The sequence below is a fragment of the Gavialis gangeticus genome, unplaced genomic scaffold (genome assembly GCF_001723915.1).
Source record: "Gavialis gangeticus isolate Ggan-Ray unplaced genomic scaffold, GavGan_comp1, whole genome shotgun sequence".
In the NCBI taxonomy this organism is placed as follows: domain Eukaryota; kingdom Metazoa; phylum Chordata; order Crocodylia; family Gavialidae; genus Gavialis; species Gavialis gangeticus.
The window spans coordinates 6,076,289-6,097,405 of NW_017729030.1; the positions used below are offsets into that span (position 1 = coordinate 6,076,289).

Sequence of the window (21,117 nt, forward strand, 5' to 3'; positions counted from 1 at the left end):
GGGTCTGCCACCAAGTGCGCTGGGGACCCCACGCCCCCACCCACGCTCACATGGGATGTTCCATCCGCATCACCATCTCAGCATTCACAAGCCACCTGGTACCTTGAAGTATGTAGAAAAAAACAGTTAAAGCTGTGTCTATGGCTAAATCATCAAATCTCTCCTAATCGATTCAGAGGGTTCCAGTTTGATTCAGAGAGACTAAAGGGTCTTCTGATTCAATTCGGATTCAGAGATTCGGCTGCCAAATCAGGCTGAATCGAATCAGTGACTAAAGCTTCGCACAGCCCTAATAAAAAGGACCCACGACAGGAGAAATGTTATTTGAAGAGTCTTCTCAGTTTGAGAACCACTGATATCTATTAAATTACATCTTTTTAACCATTAGTGCTTCCAGCCTTATAGCAATTTCCATTTCCACTTTGATTTATCTAATTTGCTTATGAGATTGTGTCAAAAGCCTAACTAAAAAGTAGTTGATTCTATTTCAGACAAAGAAAAAACATTCACAGCAGTAACAAGTGATTTTTCTCTCTATTATTAATTCAGTGCAATTCAGTGCATTTTCATGCATTAGGTCACACAGCAGTGGACTGAAATAAGGAGTCCTAGTACAAGCTATTTTAGTGAACAGTGTAAGTTGTTTTATTAAAGTAATTTTTTAGGTTCTCTCTCGCTCAATCAGTCCAATACACCTGAAAAATCTGCACATAAGGTATTTCTAGCAGACCATAATTTCAAGGTAGAAAACAATTATGGAAGGTGGAATGTTATAAAAGCCTATATAAACCAACCATCTTAGCACTACATCATGACGTCCTTGTTAGAAACCTAGGGGGTTCATGAACGTTACACTTTATGTAATGATATAACAAATGTATAAAATATGCTTTGCATATGACTGTAAAAACAGCAGCACTCTGGAGCCAAGCACATGGTGTAATATTTTCATAATGAGCCTACTTCAGCATAGTAGATTTTAATAAGATTTTAATAATACTGGTAGGAAGCCAAATTACATAATGTCCCAAAATATGAAACCAAAACCCTTTACAGGAAAAATAAAAGCTCACTGAAGCATAACTATATTTTTTTTTAATGTGAGATTAAAAAATAAATATATAGAAGTATTTCCTAAACAAAATCATTATGCTTATTTAATTTAGAAAAAAGCAAATGAAAGAAAAGGCACTCAAATTTATTCTCAAACCTCAAAATAAAATGAAAAAGGATATTATTTTAAGCAACTTTTATGAAAATGAAGGCTTTGTGCCAGCATTGGGAAACTAACTGAAACCGCAATTACTAGTTTTGGCACAGCCCTCAAGGTTCATTGAATATCTTTTCTATGACTCTCTGTGGACAAGCGATTCAGTTACCTTATAGGTTAGTTTTGGGACTCCACCGCGTTGTATATTCTAGTACAAACTTGGCCCAATAAACTAATTTCCTTTTAGACATGAAAATTAACTCCAAATAGAGTCCCATAGCTAAAAATCCAATGATTTATTCACTTAGTCTTCATTAAGTTCAAGATGTCTTGGGGAAAAGGGTTTAAAGCCCTTTGAAAACTAGCTCCAACAGAGAATATTCTCAGAACGTAACATACACACACCACATATTAAAAGAAAGTTGCTACTACATTTAGCAAATAACCCCAAGTACAACAGTACAGTTTCATACAACCCAGTAATACTTCTTTAAAAATATTTTAGTGTTGTTGTGGTTTGAATTTGTATGGGCAATACCTTCATGTGGATCTGTTATTTAGATCCCATGCTCAATCAACACATCAACATATATTAGTAAGGTTTTCCAGGATGGTACTAGCTACAATAAATTCTGATGTTATTGTCAGCAATGATCCTGACCCCAATTAGATTGGGAGATGGCAATGAACATTGGAAGAATCAAAAGTTTTCTGATAAACACAGGTAGAATGGTGTCTCTTTGTTACAGCAGATTTTTAAGGAGGTGTGAAAAATGCAGCAACCAAATGTTTAAATAGATTTAGTTCTGTACAGTAACACCAAAAAAATTTCCGGCCTTACATTCTTTAGATGTCTACTTTAGCTGTAGCAGCCATTAAAAAGTTATGTGTAACTTCAAGATGAAAGGCATTAGCAGCTTCTCAGAAAAGGATAATCACAATCTTCTAAAGATTTAATGAGACGTAATTCACAGAGGCTTTTGACTCAGTCTGGTATTAATTGAATCGAAGTCAATTATGATCTTGTTGCTCTTTGGTTTGAATTCCCTAAAAATAAAGAAAAATATAGATAGATATTAGCTAGTGGGTAGTTAAACATTTTGTTTGCTTTGGCTCTAACTAAATTTTTTGAAGGAAAAAAAATTTCCTTGGATTCATTCAGTGTTTTATCTCTACAGGAGCCAATTATAGTGCACCATACTGAGAGAAACCCGGACAAGAAAGACTAAGACAAAAAGACACATGGGGTTGCTTAGTCTGTATGTTCTTCAGCTATTGGAGTTCATAAATTACCCGGGAGTCAAAGGATTTCTAACAACTTAGCTGCAGGAGGCAGCATCATATTATCAGTTTTTCCTACAAAATTTGATCTCTTTTTTTTTTCCCTTTGCCAAGTTTTCACAAACTTCCAAAGTTTTCTTCAATAGTTTGTTTTTTTTTTTGAGCAAAGGGAATATACTGCATTATGCATCATGGAGGGGAAAAATTAGTTAAGAGGGAACTATTTAAAAATTATAATTTTGGTATTGTAAAATTAATACAGCCACAAAATGCATCCTTTCACATCATTAGAGCATCTGCTACAGCAATTAGCAAGGAAGGTATTTGGGGACTAAGTATATATTTTACAATCTACCAGTAAACAAAGGATTATGCAAATAGTGTGGATTTAGTGTCTCATTAAGCCCTGCAATTCAGTTCAAGAGATTCATTAAGTACAGCCTCTATCCTTAATAATCAATACAAGAAACAAACAGTCAATACACTGAAGAACATACCACTGACCATGGAAATGGTGAAGGATTCTGCTGTTCATTTTGTCTGGCTTAGTAATTTGAAACGCCAGAAACAGTTCTCACCATGGAGAAAGTGTAGCAAAATTCCACTTGCATCAGAATGATTTATACATCACTTAGTGAAGTAGTCTTAATAGGCAGGAAATACACCAAATGACTTTAAACTGAATTTCAAGTACTGCCTTACTGGTTCATGGATGTTTCTTAGCCCAGTAGGTAGCTTTCATCCTAAAATTTTATCTGTCAGAATTGTTATATTTGCAAATTTTTAGAAGGTTTCATATTAATATTGTAAAACTTCATAGAACTGTGAAATCTCTCCAGCTGTGTAATTATCCTCACCCATAGCATGTTATTGGTTATCAAATTATATGTAAAACAGATTGTCTTCAGATATCTGTCACTCTCTTTAAAAATCTACGCTTAAAATATCATTCAGATCTCAATACCTCAGGATATATATGCCAAGTCTCCTTCTTTTCCTTAAGAAAGCTAACTACAGAACACTGGGTAGTCATAGGCATTAATACTGTAATAGGTGGTTAACGTGAATCCATCCAGCCCAAACTGGCTGCAGCACAAGTTTGCTTTGCTTCCAATGAGGGCCCAGGAGTCCACAAAGTAAAATTTCAGTTCAGTTTCAGAAAGTACCTCCTCTTCCCTCCCCTCCCCCACAAACTGGCATTCCTGTTGGCAGTCCCAACAGAAATGCAAAGGATTGAAAGAACATCAAGTCTAAACTACCTTCGTACTCTGAGACCCAACAAATCAGGCTTGCAACATGCTTCCAAGACACAGTGCAATGAGGAAGCATCTGCTGCTCTACTGCACAGAATGGACTTCAGTTTCAAGGACTCTCAATTCAGCACTTTTGACCATCACTAAATTCACATGGGAGTTTTATAATTATAAATATGAAGTTATATTATAAATTATAATTAACGTTTTTAAATTTACATAAAACAGAATTTGCCACAGTAAAAGTTATATTGTCCAAGGAGAAAAGCTTTTGCCTAAAAGGGGCCTTCCCCACAGACCAATTTCTTCCTTTGTAATTTTTTTGAATACCGTATTTACTTGCATATAAGACAGGGTGCTCCCACCCCCGCCACCAGCATAGAGAAAAAAGCTCCTTATCTTATGTTTGCATACAAGGAAGCCTCATTAGATACACTGTCTATCATTAAACTGCTGCCAAAAGCAGCATGTGCTCAGTAACAAACTAGCTACAGAGTTGATTAAATACAGCCAACACTAAGCATGACTATAAAACACATAGCCCATATGGGCAAGCATAGTGATGGAACTACCACAAGGATAGGTTAGGCTACTACATGTAATACATTTCAGTTTCCTCTATACTCCCACTGCTGATCTGTGCCTCTCCCATTTCCAATCATTCCTGTTTCTTTAACTTAAATGTCTGCTAAACATCACCAAATGAGGCCCCAAAACAGTTCACCCAGAATCCCTCTGTTGCCCCTTCTCTCAGCCTGGTGCATGAGGTGGAGCCAGACTAGGCTGCCCTATGCCACATCTGCATATAATTTTTTAGTGGACCCCAGGACTCATGAAAAAAACACCTGGTTTCAGTCACAAGTGGGGGGCTAAGTAGCACATGCATCCTTTGTGGGGGTAGGAGGTAAGGAGGGAGAATCTGGAGTACACACATATATACTGAACAGTGTTGAGCTCTGGGGTCACCATGACTTAAAACACTGTTGACTCTGCTAGGGCCCAGGCCCATGAACTATATGGCAAGTTACGGTCCTTGTGGTCTTGTGACTATATCACACATAGTTTGTACTATATATAAGTAGGCACCAAAGTGCTGCTCAAATGTATGCTTATGGAGTGCTTATGCTAAAACTTGCAGCAGTGGGTGAGGAACAAATTCAAGGCAAACCTCCAATAATTAGACCTGAAACCTGGAAAAGTAACAAATCTATAAAATTTTCCATGTATAGAATCTAACAATTTGGGGGGAGGGTCATCTTATATTAAGGGTCACCTTATATTTGAGTAAATATGGTAATAGCCACCAGTGAAAGACTCTTTGTTTTACCTGTATATAATTCCAGCCAAATCGAACATGCGCCGGGCAGCCACCATTTCAGGGGAATCATGATACTTGTCAGACATGAAAATAACTTCTTTTATGCCTGGAAAGATATTATGGAAATTACTTGATAGAATTCCTTTAATATGATAGGTTTTAAAATTGATACAAAGGCTAAAGAGAACATTTATCGGTACACTCTAGATGGACCTGACAATCATATTAAAAAAACACCCCAAAAACAGCAAAACACAAGCTGTATTTTTAAGAGTGAAATGGTACAAAACAGAACTCCCAGCTTGTGGGCCAGATCAGGCCACTGGGCTCCCCAAGGGTTTGGAAGTTTGGCAGCAGAGGAGAGTTAGCAACTAATGTTGCTACCACTCTCTCACTGCTTAATTACCAAGCCAGGCAGGCCCACATGCAGGATCCAGCAGGTATGCACAGGGCCAGGACTAGAGCAATGGGCCTGATTGGGCATGAGCAGGAGGGTGGGCCCAATCCAGTGCACATGGGGGCAGGCAACAGGTCTGATACATGTGGGATTATGGTCAGAGCCAGGGTGGGCTGGTAGGCCTAAACGGGTCCCACATATGGGGCCGGGCTGGAACAGCAGAGCCAGGATGGTGCACACAGGGTTTGGGCAGGGGCAGCAGGCCCAATCTGGTGTGCATGGAGCTAGGGCCATGGATGTGGATTTGATGCACAGGACTGGGCCCCAATCTGGCATGCTCTGTATTGGGCCAGGACCAACATTTGCCAGATCACGGCCACAGACTGACACCACACCATTCATCCAGCCTGCAAAGCCAAAAGGTTGGGCACCATTTCTCTAGAAGAGTTTTGAAAAACAGGCATGCTTAGAAAGTGTGCCTGTGTGTGCATGCATGTGCTGGGGCAAGGGTAGTTTTTTGGGTTTTTTTAAACATTTTCCACAGAAAATTGGAAAACAAATACTTTTAACCCTAAAAGTTTGTGTACGCTGTTCTGCACAAAAAGGCAGTGTTCCCCACAGAAAGCATATGCTTATTGAATAATAATAAACCCTTTTAATTCAAGTGAAAACTTAGTTTCCAACAGTCCTAGTACAATCTGTAGCAGCCCTCCCATTAAACTCAGCAACTTAAAGCCCTAATTTCCACCAGACCCTTTGTTAAATATGTATCTTGGGAAAACTGCTTTCCCCAATTACTTTCAACTTTTCCAGACTGTTAAATGCTTATGCCCATTCAAATCCACATAAAACACTGTCAGAAAAGATAATCTATGTCTTAATTAACAAATTTCCTCCCAACCTAAATGTGTAGGAGAATGGTAAAGGCTGGAATAGGAGCCTAACTGAAACTGCTATCACATTTGCTCTGCTAAGAGTCCTCTCTAAATTGTATGTAAACATCAGCATTTAACTATTTCACTACTTACTTGGGCATACAAGAAAGAAAAGAAAATCTGGCAGCACAGTAGCAGTGGCAACATTAATTGCCACTCCCCTGCTGCCAAGTTTCCAGACCTGTACGGAACTACATGAGCTGAATAATGTAGCCCTGCATGCTAGATTACCAGTTTGCAGTATGGCTGGTGCGTGAGGTCACTTTACAGCCAAATCCTCTACACAGGGCTGGGCCAGCACACAGTTGGATCTGGCATGCAGGACTGGGCCAATGTGCAGGATCATAATTGCATCCCAGCGCAACACCACTTATCTGGCCTGCAGGACCACAAAGTTGAGCACTGCTGCTCAACATGTTAAGTTTGGGATAGATTAATCATGGGCATCTTATTCTATGAGAGACATTATTAAAGCTGGATCACAGAACTCTGATAATATGTATGAGAAAATATATTTTTAAGATTTTAAATTATCTACCATGTATCACATTCAAATTGAAATTTCACGTATAGGCTCCCAGTAGACCTTGTGTCATGCAGAAGTTCATTCAGTTTTGTAATGCCCATGTTGTTTTTTGGCAGCTCCTGGTCTAAGTTACAAACCTGAATTAGAATCATGCTAAGAATCACAGAGGATGCAATTAGCACTGGAAAAATTTGGCACCATTCAACTGCAAAAACACAAGGAGTATCTTATGAAGTTGGCAGTGCAATTAATTTAGATTTATACAACAGCAATTTAAAGTCAAACACATCTGTGATAAGGTATAGATGAAAAGGCAGAACTGTAACATGACAAGTCAATCTGACATCATTCCTTACCTGCCTGGATGATCAGTTTTGCACATTCATTACACGGAAACAAGGCAACATACATGCTACAGCCTTTTACATCAGCTGAGTTTTTGTTCATGATGGCATTCAGTTCAGCATGGCATACTGATTAAAAAAAGAGAGAGAGAATGGGACAAATATTCCTAACACTATTAATTAAAATGAGTCTTTCTAAAATTTAAAAAAAGTGTTAAGACAATTGGCTGCATCCTTTCAAAGGTAAATAGCTGGCATGGTTTGTCAGAGAGGACAAAGAAAGAAAGAACCAAAAATTTCCAGATCAATGAAAGTCAATTGCTCTGACCAGGCTGCCGATTAGTAATAATATCATTAAGCGCATTAGCACTGCCATTTGCCAACACCTTTAGCAGACAACAAAGCCCTAGGCTGTGGGCCAAGTCGTTTCAACCACACTAAATGCAGTAATATCTCAAGGCTTCACAACTCTCTGGAGTATCTAATTGCCAATATAAAATAGCTCATTTATGTGTTTACATGCACAGATAGGAACATTCTTAGGATTATAAGACTGCATGGTGTGCTCTTAAAAAGCAGGAGAATCATGAAGTAGAAATGAACAGTTCTATCCTCAGGGTCTCAGAACTGCTCGGTTTTGCTGCAGAGCTCTCTCACCTTGAGGATACACAAGACACTTTCCTTTCCTTTCCTGTGTCCTTGTGACAAGGTATTTAGCAGAATTCACAGATTCGTTAGAATCAACATGAGCACTTCTGCTATGGCCTCAAATGTGTGACCTCTGAGCTGTGAACCACATGCCTTAGCACCTATGCCACCCCACAAGACATACTCAGAACCATAAAAGCATCCTATCTTTAATATTAACAGAGGTTTCTGGCTCATTAAAAAAAAAAAAAAAAATGCTGTCAGGTTTCCTGAACAGCAACATCCTCCATTTCTCCAAAAAACAGTGCTATACTACTTGACTCCAGTGTGTCTCAGCTGCTATGGACAGACTGCATGTTTGTAATGTCTTACAAAGTGGGACAAGAAAAGTTCAGTCTCCCTTGCCATTCCACTGCTACAGCATAAATACCTAGACATGCAAACAAGGTGGAGAACATACCTCACACTGTTGAACTGCCAGCTAACACTGAGAATGATGATGGGTTGTGCTATTTGGAAGCTTTCTACCAGGAGTGGGAAAAATGGACAGACTGCTAACTTATTTCACATAAAAACCCACTGGTCATTAGGGCTGTGTGAAACAGCACCCTTCTGCTTCAACTTCTGTTTCAATGTTTTGATGTAACAGTGTTTCATTTAGTTTTGAAAGCACTGTTCCATTTTGTTTCATCGAAATTGTTTCACTGTTTCAATGCTGTTTCGATGTTTCACTCATAGGCTATAATGGGGAAGCACAAAACTACCTATCTGCCTATAACTTTGTCATTTCTTGCCTGATTTGGCTGAAATTTGCAGGGTGGTAGCCCCTTCAGAGGGCATGAATCCTACCAAGTTTCAAAGAGATAGATGCAGGGGGTTCTGGGAAACTGCACCTCGAGTCACTTGCAGGCAGCTGCAGCCTCCTGTGATCCGGCAGGCAGATCAGGGGCCTGTACCCCCAGGAGGGCTGCGGGGGCTCTGCCAGACTGCTCCTGGGGGTGCGGGCCTCCAATCTGCCTGCTGGATCACAGGAGACTGCTGCTACTGGCTGGGACCAGTGCTGGGTACAGCTCGCACCCAGCACCAGGAAGATTGGTGCTGCTGCTGGCCTCAACTGGCAGCAACAGCATGCTGTCATCTGGCATGCAGATCCAGGGGCCCACACTCCTGGGAGGGCTGGAGGCTGTACCAGAATCCTCCCAGGGGGCACGGTCCTCAGATCTGCACCAGATGACAGGAAGCTGGTGCTGCTGGCTGGGACTGGCGCGGAAGCCAAGTAAGCCTGGCTTCGAAACTTGAAACGCTTCAAAATGTTTTCAGTAACCTTGTTTTGTTTCAAAGCTGTTTCAAAGGCTTTTGTTTTGTTTCTATTTCACTGTTTTGAGCTCAAAATGCATCAAAACAGCTTTGAAACGAAACACCCGGTGAAATTTTACATAACCCTACTGGTTATACAATATTAAAGTATTATACATATCATTTTGGGCTGAATTTGAATGGCTGACCTGAGTATAAAAGACAGATTGTAGTTAAAAGCCCTCACTGCTTACTTCAAGAAATAGAAGCATAAACTCATCTGATTTGGATCTTGCCCACAAAGTAATTTTCCAATGTGAGGATGTGCATTTAGAGTGTCCTGGCTTTTGAGTACTTACTTCCTTTTTGGATATTTTAAAATATGCTGCATTAGATAGAACTGCTCTTAATGTATACTAAGAGTGTTCACATGGGATGTTAGTACTCAATAGCCTGTGTTTTAGACAAACCCTGAAGCACCAATTACTTCAACTGCTGTATAAATATCTATGACCGCCGATGTCAGTGTGACCATGTTATCCACCTATTTACTTTCTTACAAAGCCACATATTGTATAAATGTTAAAGAGACCAGAAATTTAAAAAGTAAAAATAAATAAATAAATAAAAAAATCATGGTTTCTACTGCAACTGTAACTGCATATCCTGTATACTTTATACCAGAGGTCCAACAGACAGGCCATGGACCATATCTAGCCTGTGGGCTCAGCCATATGATCTGCCCCAGGAGTTGCTGGACTGACCCCATGTTCTAAACTCAGCCATGCCTGCTGCATACAACATGTGGGCTAGACCCAGTGCTGCATGCTCTGTACACAGCACAGGAGGATGGTCCAGGGGCCAGTCCAGATCAAGCCATGCCAGAACCAGCACAAAGGACAAATCCAGCAGGACAAATCCATATGCCTTGTGCTGGGCATGCAGTGTGCACTGCTGGTCCAGCCCCACATGCTGCATGCAGCACATGGGCCAGACCTGGCACTGTACATGGCACAAGGGGTCTAGGGCATGTGCTGCATGCAATACCCTTGACTGACCTTCTACCTGTACCACAATGTGCCCAGCCTGTGCACTGTGGGCAGCACGTGCCCCATGGTGGCCCCATGTGCCATGGACCCAGCACCACGGGAACTGCACAGGGGTTCCAGTGTCAGTCTGGCCTTTAGACTGGCCCAGTAACCCTTGCCTGGCCCTGTGGGGCCAGATGAGTTTGATACCCCTGATTTATAATTATAGCTTACATGCAAATATATGAAGATGTACATTAAAGAAAGAATCAGGAATAAACTTCAAATATGCAACATAGCTAAGTTAATGCTATCTAATGTATTTCTTATAATTTTAGTGCTCAATTTCTTTCATTATTTGTATTGCAGTAGGACCTACAGGCTTCAACCAACTTTAAAGGTTCTCACTGTTCTAAGCAGTATACAAAACAAAGTAAGCCTACCTTTTTGGTCGGCATGCGACAGATCAAGTACCAGACACTCCCCAAGTGCCACTCTGATCCCTTCTACTGCCAAATCTGTTACTCTTTTCTCTCCTCTCCGCCCAATCTGCTGCTATGCTTTCTGCTCCCTGTCCTATCTGCCGCTGTGCTGGCTGCCCCCTCTGATCCACTACATGTCACATACAGAGGCTGTCTGTGCCATCTGTGGCACATGTGCCAGAGGTTGGCCACCTCCAGAGTAAGGTATACCAACAGCCTCAAAGAACTTACTTTCTACACTGGCTAGACAGAAAGAGGGTAGAAGATATGGAAGACATAAAAGCCAACGGAGGCAGAAAACAATCGAATGGTTTTTAGGTGCTGAGCAACTTGCTCCAAATCAGTTAACATTCAAGCATCCAGGTCTGGGACAGACATTACATAAATAGGTTTGAGCCAAATCGGTTAAGTCTGATACTACATTCAACCAGGTTTATCTCAAACCAGTTTCATCCATTTTCAAACTGGTTTATGTGCACTGAAAGTCTGTTCTGTTACAAGTTTAAACCTGTTTCTGATCACTTAAACCAGTTTACATGTAACGTCTGTCCCTAGCCCCACAGACTATACACACAAGTTTTCAGTGGTGCTTAAAAGTCTGCTTTGGGCATACTCATGACTGCCTGTCCTGACAGGGTTGAACAGCAAAGCAGGTACCTCACACCTGAACCCTGTTAAGAGCCACAATTCTGGCATTCCTCTACCCATCTCACCTGGAGGGCCCAACTCCATTAAGTGTTTTCATTTCCCACATAACATACAGATAGAATAGTGATGTCCTTTTTCATCAGTTACAACATTCACTCATGAAGTGGAAGTCCTAAGTGTAGTTCCCTCTCCTGCCTGACATTATCTTAACTTGCATACCCCAAACGAATGCTCTGACCACTAACATAATAAGTACTCATGCAATCTCCCCCACTGAAATTATTCTGCTGTGCTGACAAAAAAGTCAAGATTAATCTGACCATGAGTAAGCACAAGTACCCATGACTCTACAGCTTTACAGTTGCAGCACTCAGAGCAAAGGGGAGATCTAGCTTATATTGTCTGTTGGAATAAATACTTAAAATAAACACTCTCAGACCAGAAGCCCTATAGTTCCCATTTCCCTTAACTCCAAAGCTGTAGAGTCATCCTTCCTTCTCTTTGGCCCAATGAATATTTCAGCATTCCTTGCAAAGGACAGCTTCACAACAAGGGAAAATTGTAAGCAGTTTCATCCTGGACTGCTAGGGCAGTCTCTTAGAAAGTGGGAGAGATTAGGTTTGAATACCCGCAAGCTGAGGAAGATACAGGCACCTCTCACCTTTAAGGAGAAGATTCTGGGCTGTGAGTTTTCTAGAGAGGAAGGCACCCACTAGTACTGAGTCCCTAAATTACTATCCATTTCCACAAAGTATGCTACCTTTTTGTAGATTCCATTATGAGGCTCCTACATACATACCTCAGGGATGCTTATTCAGTTAGATGAGCCAGTCACTTCCATACAACACATTATGGTGCAAGGCAATGCCAGGCAAAGGGATCTATGTAGACTAGCTGCAAAACCAATCAATATAGCTGCATTAGTGCTCAATATCAGACTGTATCAGGCTGTGCACTGACACACCAGCTCAACTGCATACAATTATGGAGCTAGCATATGCAGAGCTAGTATGCATTACCTTAGCACGGTACTGCATCATCCTGATGCTGATCCCCATCCTCATGCTAATGCTGACAACCAGCTGGTTGACAGCACTAGCAGATAGGTGACACAAGGAAGGGAGCAATTCACCTTGGGGTGTCAGAGGAGCCACCTAGGATCCATCTTTCGGTGTGTGATAGGCTCACATTCAAATTTAAGCTTGACAGAAACCAGGGGGGTGGGGGGCAGAGAGGAGAGCGCATTCTACATTTTTCAGGCAACACCTTTGTGGCTGGTTGGCTACTTTTTGGCAGGTAGGCCATTTTATCATGCATAATAAATGTAATTTGTGTGAGGGGCCCTAAGGGAAAATATATCATAGTTTTTTGGGCTACTCTATGAATGGCTTTGTAATGACGGGGGTTGTGGGGCGGGGGAAAGAGGGGGAGAGAAAAAGCCACCTCATCTCTGACTGGATACATGAGCAGAATAGTTGGAAGTTATTGCAGAAAACTAAATTACACTGAAATGGAGCCAACCTGGCCATACTGCAGAATAATGCTGGTACAACTCAGCAGCTACCACCTCCCATTTTAACTCATAGCTTCTCAGATCAGCAGCATATAGATTCATAGATTGTTAGGGGCTGGAAGGGATCTTGTAGATCATTGGGTCCAGTCCCCCTGCACTAGGCAGGAAAAGATAACTGGTGTCAAGTGACCCCAGCGAGGTGATTGTCCAGTCTCCTTTTGAAGATTTCCAGGGTAGGTGACTGCACCACCACTGGAGGGAGTTTATTCCACAGTCTGGACACCCTGAGTGTGAAGGAGTTTTTCCTGGAATTGAGCCTGAAGCAGCTTTCCAGGAGTTTGTATCCATTGCTCCTGGTCTTCTCCAGGGGTGCCCTGGTGAACAGCTGTTCCCCGAGTTCTTGATGTACTCCCCTGATGTAGCGATAAGCTGCTACCAAGTCCCCTCTCAGCTTTCTCTTCTGTAGGCTGAAAAGGCCCAAGTCCCTCAGCCTCTCCTTGTATGGCTTGCCTTGCAAGTCCCTGATCACATGGGTGGCTCTTCTTTGCATCCTCTCAAGTTATTCCATGTCCTTGTTGAAGTGCAGCACCCAGAACTGGACGCAGTACTTCAGCTGCGGTCTCACCAGTGTGGACTACAGTGAGAGTATCACTTCCTTAGTTTTGCATGAGATGCAATGGTTAATGCATGCCAGCATGTTGTTTGCCTTGCTGGGCACAGCATTGCACTGCCAGCTCATGTTCATGCAATGATAAGTGCATGTACATACATTCTAGAGAGAGAAAGACAGATAATGGGAACTGAGTTACAACACTTACTATATCTTGAATTAGTGTTCAGGTTCACTACAAAGTTAAGTCCCTTTAAGCAATACATCTTTAATACAGACAGCAACCTAAAATATTTATGGGATCTGCAAAGATAAAACTTGGAGTATGAATCCAACTGCTTTAGTGTACCATAAAAAGCAGACAGACCAGTTTTAAGAGGTCACAAAACTCAAAAATAATTAAAACTGATTTATTTAAAATATATTTTTTGCTTCTTAGGTAAGAATTATGTGACAAGTTAAATTTGTGATGTCTACCTTCAACCATAAAGAGAGGATTACAGAAGCTGAAAATTTCCACTAGAAGTTAGGAGGAAAGGTTCCTTCACGTCTATAAGAGACTAAGGACTACATTTTTCATGCATTTTTAAAAAATGAATTTAAAAAATAAATAAAATGAAGAGATCGCAGATAAGAAATTCAAGAAAGAACATTTTCAGTCCAAAGGCAATGCTTCAGAAGGCTACCAGCATCATAAAGGGAGAAAAGTAGAAAAATATTTTGTATTTCTTAAACAATGCCATTAGTAATCATAAGAAAAGAACCTTGGCAGGCTGCTATTTTACAGACTTACTGAATGCCTATTTGTGCATTAAGTTTACCAGTGCAATTTGCCCAATATCATGGAGCACATTAGTTAAATAGCTGGAAATTGAGTCCTGGAGCCCAGACTTAAATCTAAAAACACTTCTCATCTGGGATTATGGAATTTTGTAACCTCTTGGTATCAACAGGTTGGGAATTCCCCCAATTATCAGCAATGCACACTGCATTCAGGCAATAATGCAATAATTAACTTTCCAATTCATTTAAATTCTGCACAGGTATATAATAACTCTTTAAGTTTTCCAAAGAAACTAATAAAACTAACATTCTTACAAAATCCTCTGGGTAAGGTGTCCCCCTCCACATTAAAATATTCAGAGAGCCAGCAGTAATAAGGTTGCCATGCCCGTTTCCATTCTGGAAGTGACTTGGAAAAGCATCCTCTAAAGACTTAATTAGCAATAGAAATAACCTTGCAACAAGAAGTTTGCCTATGTCCTTGATACTCCCATCATTTGTTAATTTGTACACGTGGGAAAAAAGGAGGCAGAGGGGCTAACTTAGCTACTTATTGATAGTATATTACTATATCATTTCTATTTCTTTTGCTAATGCATAATATTGTCTCATGCTGCATTTTTAAATTTGTATTTAATACCTCACCTACAATGTTACCCAATGAGAAGCCCTAGCTTACGCTATTACTATTACTTTCTGAATGCTGTAAATCCTGCCATAAAGACGTGGGTTACAATTGTAAAATTAAATCTTCCCACCTACCATAATAAAATGTGCTGGACAAAAAAGTAGTTACTATAAGAACCATATGACCATCCGAAGTGTTTATTAACATTGTGTTTACTTGACCAAGCTGTGACAAAGAATCACCATATTTCGTCAGGCAAGTAGCAATTACTCAGTGCAAAATTTAACATTTTTTAATATTACTATACAACAATTACTATATGAAAGCCTATACAAAGTTTGCAATATTGTATACGCAGTATATACATATCAAATGCACTTAGGACAACATTTTCATTGTTATAAAACGAAAGAGCAGGCTTTATGAACAAGGTTACTTTGGCAGTAGGAGTTTACAAATTGCACAAGTGATGAGTTCCCAATGCAGTAATTTTTTTCTAAAATATTTTTCGCTACGTGAGAACAAAAAAACTCCACCCAACTGACTCCCATCTGGTTAGTGAAATGAGACAAAGCTCTGGTACTTTGAAAATAACTATTCCAGTGGGTGATTCCCCCCCAAACCCTTTAAGGAAATGAATCTTTGGTGGAAAAATGCTTCTTAAGAACCCTAGGAGGGGAGCAGGATACTCCTCTGACTTCGATGAAATAAAAGTTTTGCTGAGTGTGTGAAGAGGGCTAGAGAAGGGAGGAGGGTTCACTAACAGGAACATGGACTTTGTTTACTTATTCAAGCAGCCCATCCCTGGTGCAGGGTAAAATGAGAATAGGCCAGGATTGTGATTTTCAATCACAGCTCCAGTCCTGTGCTTGGCTTTAGTTTCTTGGGTTTCCAAGTTAATGGACATCTGGGTGAGAAGCCTCAGTCCTGTTAGGACTCTTTCACACTTGTTTTTTACCACTTCCCTCCACACTCCTTCAGGCATTCTGCTGCCATTGTTACCTGCCCCATTTCCTATTACAGCAGTAAAGAAACTAGTGCTGCTTCTATTTCATTCATGACTAATAGAATATATACTTGGGACAGTGTAATAAAGAACTACTGGTCCTCATTTCACAGGACTATTAGCTCCATCAAATACACTGAAACCTCCTCACTAAATACTAACAGAAGTTTCTCTGGAGTTTGCTGGGGCTACCATACTCAGGGACACTGGCTCCCTCTAAGTAGGAGTTCTCTTGGTCTCAGTCCCACAGGGTGATATAGCCCTCAAGAAATGGCAGCACTGCCAACCACTACAATCTTACTAAAGTTCTGTGACATGGTGTGTTTCTTGAAGGTCCAGATCCTGAAAATTTCATTTTTATTAAAAATGTGCATTTCTTGCTCTCATGGCTCTGAAAAGCTTGACCACTTACATTAAGTGCACCAAAAGGTTCTTTAAAAACAAAAAACAAAAGCATTTTTTAAATCTCACAATTCTGCAAGAATGACACTAATTTCTAAATGTTTGCTGCAATTTAATTATAACCTCCCATCAGTTTTTACGTGGTCAAAATGATCCTATATATTCACGTAAGTAACCTGTAATCCTCATCACTGAAGAAAATGACTGAGTAGCATATCCTAGCACAATTGTTAATATTTAGAACAAAAAGCCAATTTGTTTCATTTTATACAGCATGTACAGTGCATTGTTTTTAAATGTGCATATATACTTTATTAAAATTTGAACAAGTCCACAAATATTTGGGAAAGGGATCTGCTCAATTTATTCTTTGTATAAAGCCTCAAAGTGATCTACATTTGCCAGCCTTCTTGTGCAAAATCTCCAATTAGACTGGTTGTCAAAAATATTCTTAGATTAGTGTAGAAACAGAGGGACATCAAGCGAATGAAGCAACAAACATTAGTATAAAGGCTTATGTTGTTAAAAGCAAAAAAATGTGAGCACTTTAAGTGTGCTGTAAGCAAACAGTAAATCATCAAATCCGTGGATTTATCTAACAAAACCAGAGGGCATTCAGCTTGAGCTGTGCCTGAAAGCAAAAAATGTAATCTTATTGCCAAGAAGCTTCTGCTTGTTCTACTTTAGGTTCATACACCTTTAGGTTCAGCTTTCAGTAGTGTTGTAATAAGTTGGGTGTTCAAGACTAACCTCCCCAAAATTAAACAAATGCACAGAACATCCATTGACTGGTAGCCTGGAAAAAGCCAATCCAGGCAGGAGATAAAGAGGCCTGAAGCTATAAAATATAAATCTCCCCCTGCAGGATGCTGAGTCCCTGTCATCAGCTTGCATGCCTAGGCCCAGGCCAGTACAATTTCTGAACATACTATCTGCTGGTTTAAAAATATACAAAAACTAAAGAACAGTTTTATCCAATTATCCACCTGAGCAACTTATCATCATCCAATGTCTGTCTGCCAACATTAGTTTTTATCCTCACACCAACCCTTTGCTATGAAGAACATACTAATCATATCCCAATTTGAAAATAGGAAATTGAGGCAGACTATAATCCTGACTTTATTTATGTCATTTAAGGTTTCAGGACTTCATTGAGAGAACAGAAAAAGAAAAGAAAAAAAAAACTTGCCCGTGGTAGCACAATCATGTGGGACGATCTGGGTTGTTCCTAACTCTGAAAGTCCTAATGCAGGTTCTCAGTCACAAAACCACCCTTTCTAATGACATACGTTTTCTGTAACACCTTCCTGTCTTATGTTCTTAGAGAGAGAAATACTACTTGTAATTGTTCCACTGTCAAAGTGAACTTCCAAATACAAACTAGAGGACAAATACTAATAACTAGAGGGCACAGTTATTTCTAAATGTCAGAGCCACTAGACTACTGCAGCCAGTAGTCACAGAAAAACACAGGTGATGTTATTTTAGACATTTTCGTAAGTTACAGGACCAGGTAGGAGAGAGAACTGGCAGTAGAAAATAGGGTTTGGCTCAAGTCATCATAAGTTTATCCTTCCATTTAAATTAAAATGGAATCAACAAGAGTAGTTGTAACTAATGTTTTTAACTTCAAAAGAGCTACTTCGAAAGAGCAAGGACCTAGTTCGGGAAGTCAAATTAGAGAGCTCAGTTACATGAATACGGAGAAATTCCTTAATCCCAAAGTGCAAAAGCTATTCAAGAACCCGTATTCCATGCAAAGCAGTGGGATAGAGCAATCACACACTTGTAAAGAAAAGATTCAGACCAAACTGGACACCACGCAAAAGGTATTCAGAATAAGCAAAAAGCCTTCAAGGGACGGAAAAAGGATTGATCTACATTTTTTTGCTTGTGTTAGAGATAAAAACAAGAACTGAAAAAAGTTAAACCAAGTTAGACTTTGCAAAGGATATTTGAACAAGCAGTTTAAAAGGTTCCTCGGCCATAAAAAAAATAGCTGTTAATTTGTTTTATGTATAAACACATACATATAAATGCACACACACACAAATACATATTATAAATACAAGAACTAGGGCCACAAAGCACCAAGATTAAAGACACTGATGGCATGAGAAGAAAAACATTTGCCTAAGTTTTCAAGAAGGATGGCTAACAAGCATGAAAGTATGGAATTATAATATCTGGAAGAGAAACAAAACTCCAAGGGAGGAACTGATTGGTTATTTCTATCACAGAATTAAGAAAGAACTGATGCACACACAGAGGAAAAAAAAAAAAAATCACAAATCCAGCAAGGATTTTTTAAATAAACCTATTAAGTTGAGAATAATACTGTGCAACTATTAAATATAAAAAAAAAAACCCACCTAAAAGAAAATGAAGCGTTCTAAAAACCTGCAGGTCTGTCCAACCTCAACAGTATCCAGGCATTACAATTACAAAACATAAAAGAAAACGGATTAAAATGCAACATGAGTTTACCAAAAAGTAGATTTTACCAGATTACCTTCCCTACCTCTTCCCCACCACAAGACAATTGATTTTATAGACAAAGGAAATAGAATGAGACTTCTGTGCAGCATTTCAGATACTGCCATGTGGAAAATTAGTTAAAACTGAGAAGACGGGGAATTAATACAAAAACCATAAGGTAAGAAAAATGCCAAAGAGTGATGCTTTCTTATTTAATATTTTAATTAATGACATATGCACAAAAGCTAGGAGTATGCTTATAAAATCTGCTGACGACATCAAACATGGAGGCCTAGTCGATATAGAGAAGGATGAGACTATCCAGCAAAAAGAACTAGATTTTATTGAGGAATGAAGTTACATCAATGAAGTGACAATTAATACCATTTTCTGCTATAAAATGGTAAGCCAATCAGAAACAGAGTGGGGCTACCAGAATTAAAAAGGCAAAGAAGCATATGACAAGGTATTTCCTGTACAATGGTAATAATCCTGCCATTTTGTGCGTTTATATTGTACAAGGAACTCATAAAACCTCATTATAAAACTGCACTGAATATAAAATTCCAGTCATCCATGTTCAAGAAAATCTAATTCAATCTGTAACAGGTGCAGAAAAAGGGCTACTCAAAGGCTCATGGACCACTGTACAAAAGAAGACTGAAAGAAGTTGTCTTATCTACCTTAAGATAGTGAAAGGAAATACAATTGTTCTCTATTAAGTGCATTACAGTGTAAACAGCAGGGAGCTAAGGGAAAATACTGGCATAAAAACAAACACATCAACAACTGGCTGTGAGCAAGTGTAGGATGGAAATTACAAGGGTCAGTTTTGGAAAAGCCTTCATGTATTATGGTGGAATTAATATATATATAACCAGTTTTAAGATGGGTATTTATAAGGGAACTACAGACTAGTCTTCCTATCCTCCATCTTCTAGCTCTACATACAGAAGGTACAATCACACAACTATATTCATTTAGCAATGGTATGGTACAGTTTTAGTGACAGAACAAATTTTTTCAATGATAAATTGTAATGTAAGAGGAGATGGGGCTGTAGCCTTTCTGAACAAGTCAGGCAGAAGCAGCAGGCAAGGATGAAAGGAGAAAGTTTCAATCTGCATACAAGCACACTGGCAATTAGCAAAAACAGGAATGATGCAAAATCAAACTGTTTATTACAGGTCTTTTAATCAACAGGATGTTTTTAAAACACAAACTACTTGCCTGGCCTGTCGGGTGCATGTGTATGCATGATATTTTTTTTCCTGGAAATCTGACCATCCTTTCTAGGCTGTTCATTTAACCAGACTATCTGCAAAAATGACAACATCTTGTATTACTAGTTTTTGGAACAAATTTTATGGAAAATTTGGGGTCCGGATGAAGTCATCATCAGGGCATCCAGTTATCCTAAATCAGAGATGGCCAACCTGCGCCATGAGTGCCACAAGTTGCATGGCCAGCCTCTATGCGGCACACACAAGATTAGGGAGAAGGCAGGTAGCACAGTGGCAGATGAGGCACAAAAACACAAAACAACAAATCAGGCAGGAAGCACATGCAAGGAAGCAGAAAGCTGAGCTGCAGAGCAGGCAAAAAGCACAGGGCTGGGAGAAGAAAGCAGAGCAGCAGAATGGGATCAGACTGGCACTTAGGGCAGGTGCAGGGCTAATTTGTAACTCACCTGCCAAAAAGGTTGATCCTCCCCACACTATCCTAAATAATCTTATGAAAAGAAATAGTAATTCCACCCCACCACACCCATTTTTTAAATTTATCAGCTTGGATTAACAGTTTTATTTCAGAATCTATCTTGATCTGGCCTCTATACTGATAGAGGGGTCCAGCCTTAATGAACTCATTTGTGGGACTGAGATCTTACTGAAAAGGACAACAGTCCTCACATAAAACGCTGAGTACTGGAAAAAGCTTGATTAGAAATAGTATTCTGTTTTAATCAGTGCAGTATATCCAGGATGATTTTTTTCATACTTATCCAGGAGGGTAAAAAAAGCAGCCACTTCTTAAACCCAGGGATAAAAAGTACTCAAATCTTAGTTTTCCTGTTGTACTGCTTTAATTATAGGACACCCTGGTAGCAAGATTGAAATAGGAAACTCTGCTCAACATCAAGTAACCTAACTTTGTCAAACTTCAACTGTTCAGGCTAAGATTTTTTTCCAAGCCAGCTTTGCCTCAGGTTGAATTCCCCCCTCTCTTCCCCCTTCTTCAACTGTGTGGAAAATTTCAGCCATAATTCATCTATTTCGCAGAAGCACGTTGGGAGGAGCCGAAAGCGGGGGGGGGGGGGGGGGGGGGGGG

The 21,117-nt window shown here is 39.8% G+C and overlaps 1 protein-coding gene across 1 annotated transcript in view; it reads right to left on the bottom strand.

Moving 5' to 3' along the window:
• Positions 1-522: 522 nt before the first annotated feature.
• DCTD (dCMP deaminase) overlaps positions 523-21,117 on the bottom strand; it is a 34,774-nt gene continuing 14,179 nt past the window's right edge. The window contains exons 4-6 of the mRNA XM_019521879.1: positions 7,277-7,393; positions 5,072-5,168; positions 523-2,257 (exon numbers count right to left, since the gene is read on the bottom strand). Of these exons, the coding sequence (XP_019377424.1) occupies positions 2,179-2,257; positions 5,072-5,168; positions 7,277-7,393 (293 nt within the window). The 3' untranslated portion in view covers positions 523-2,178. The remainder of the gene's footprint in view (positions 2,258-5,071; positions 5,169-7,276; positions 7,394-21,117) is intronic.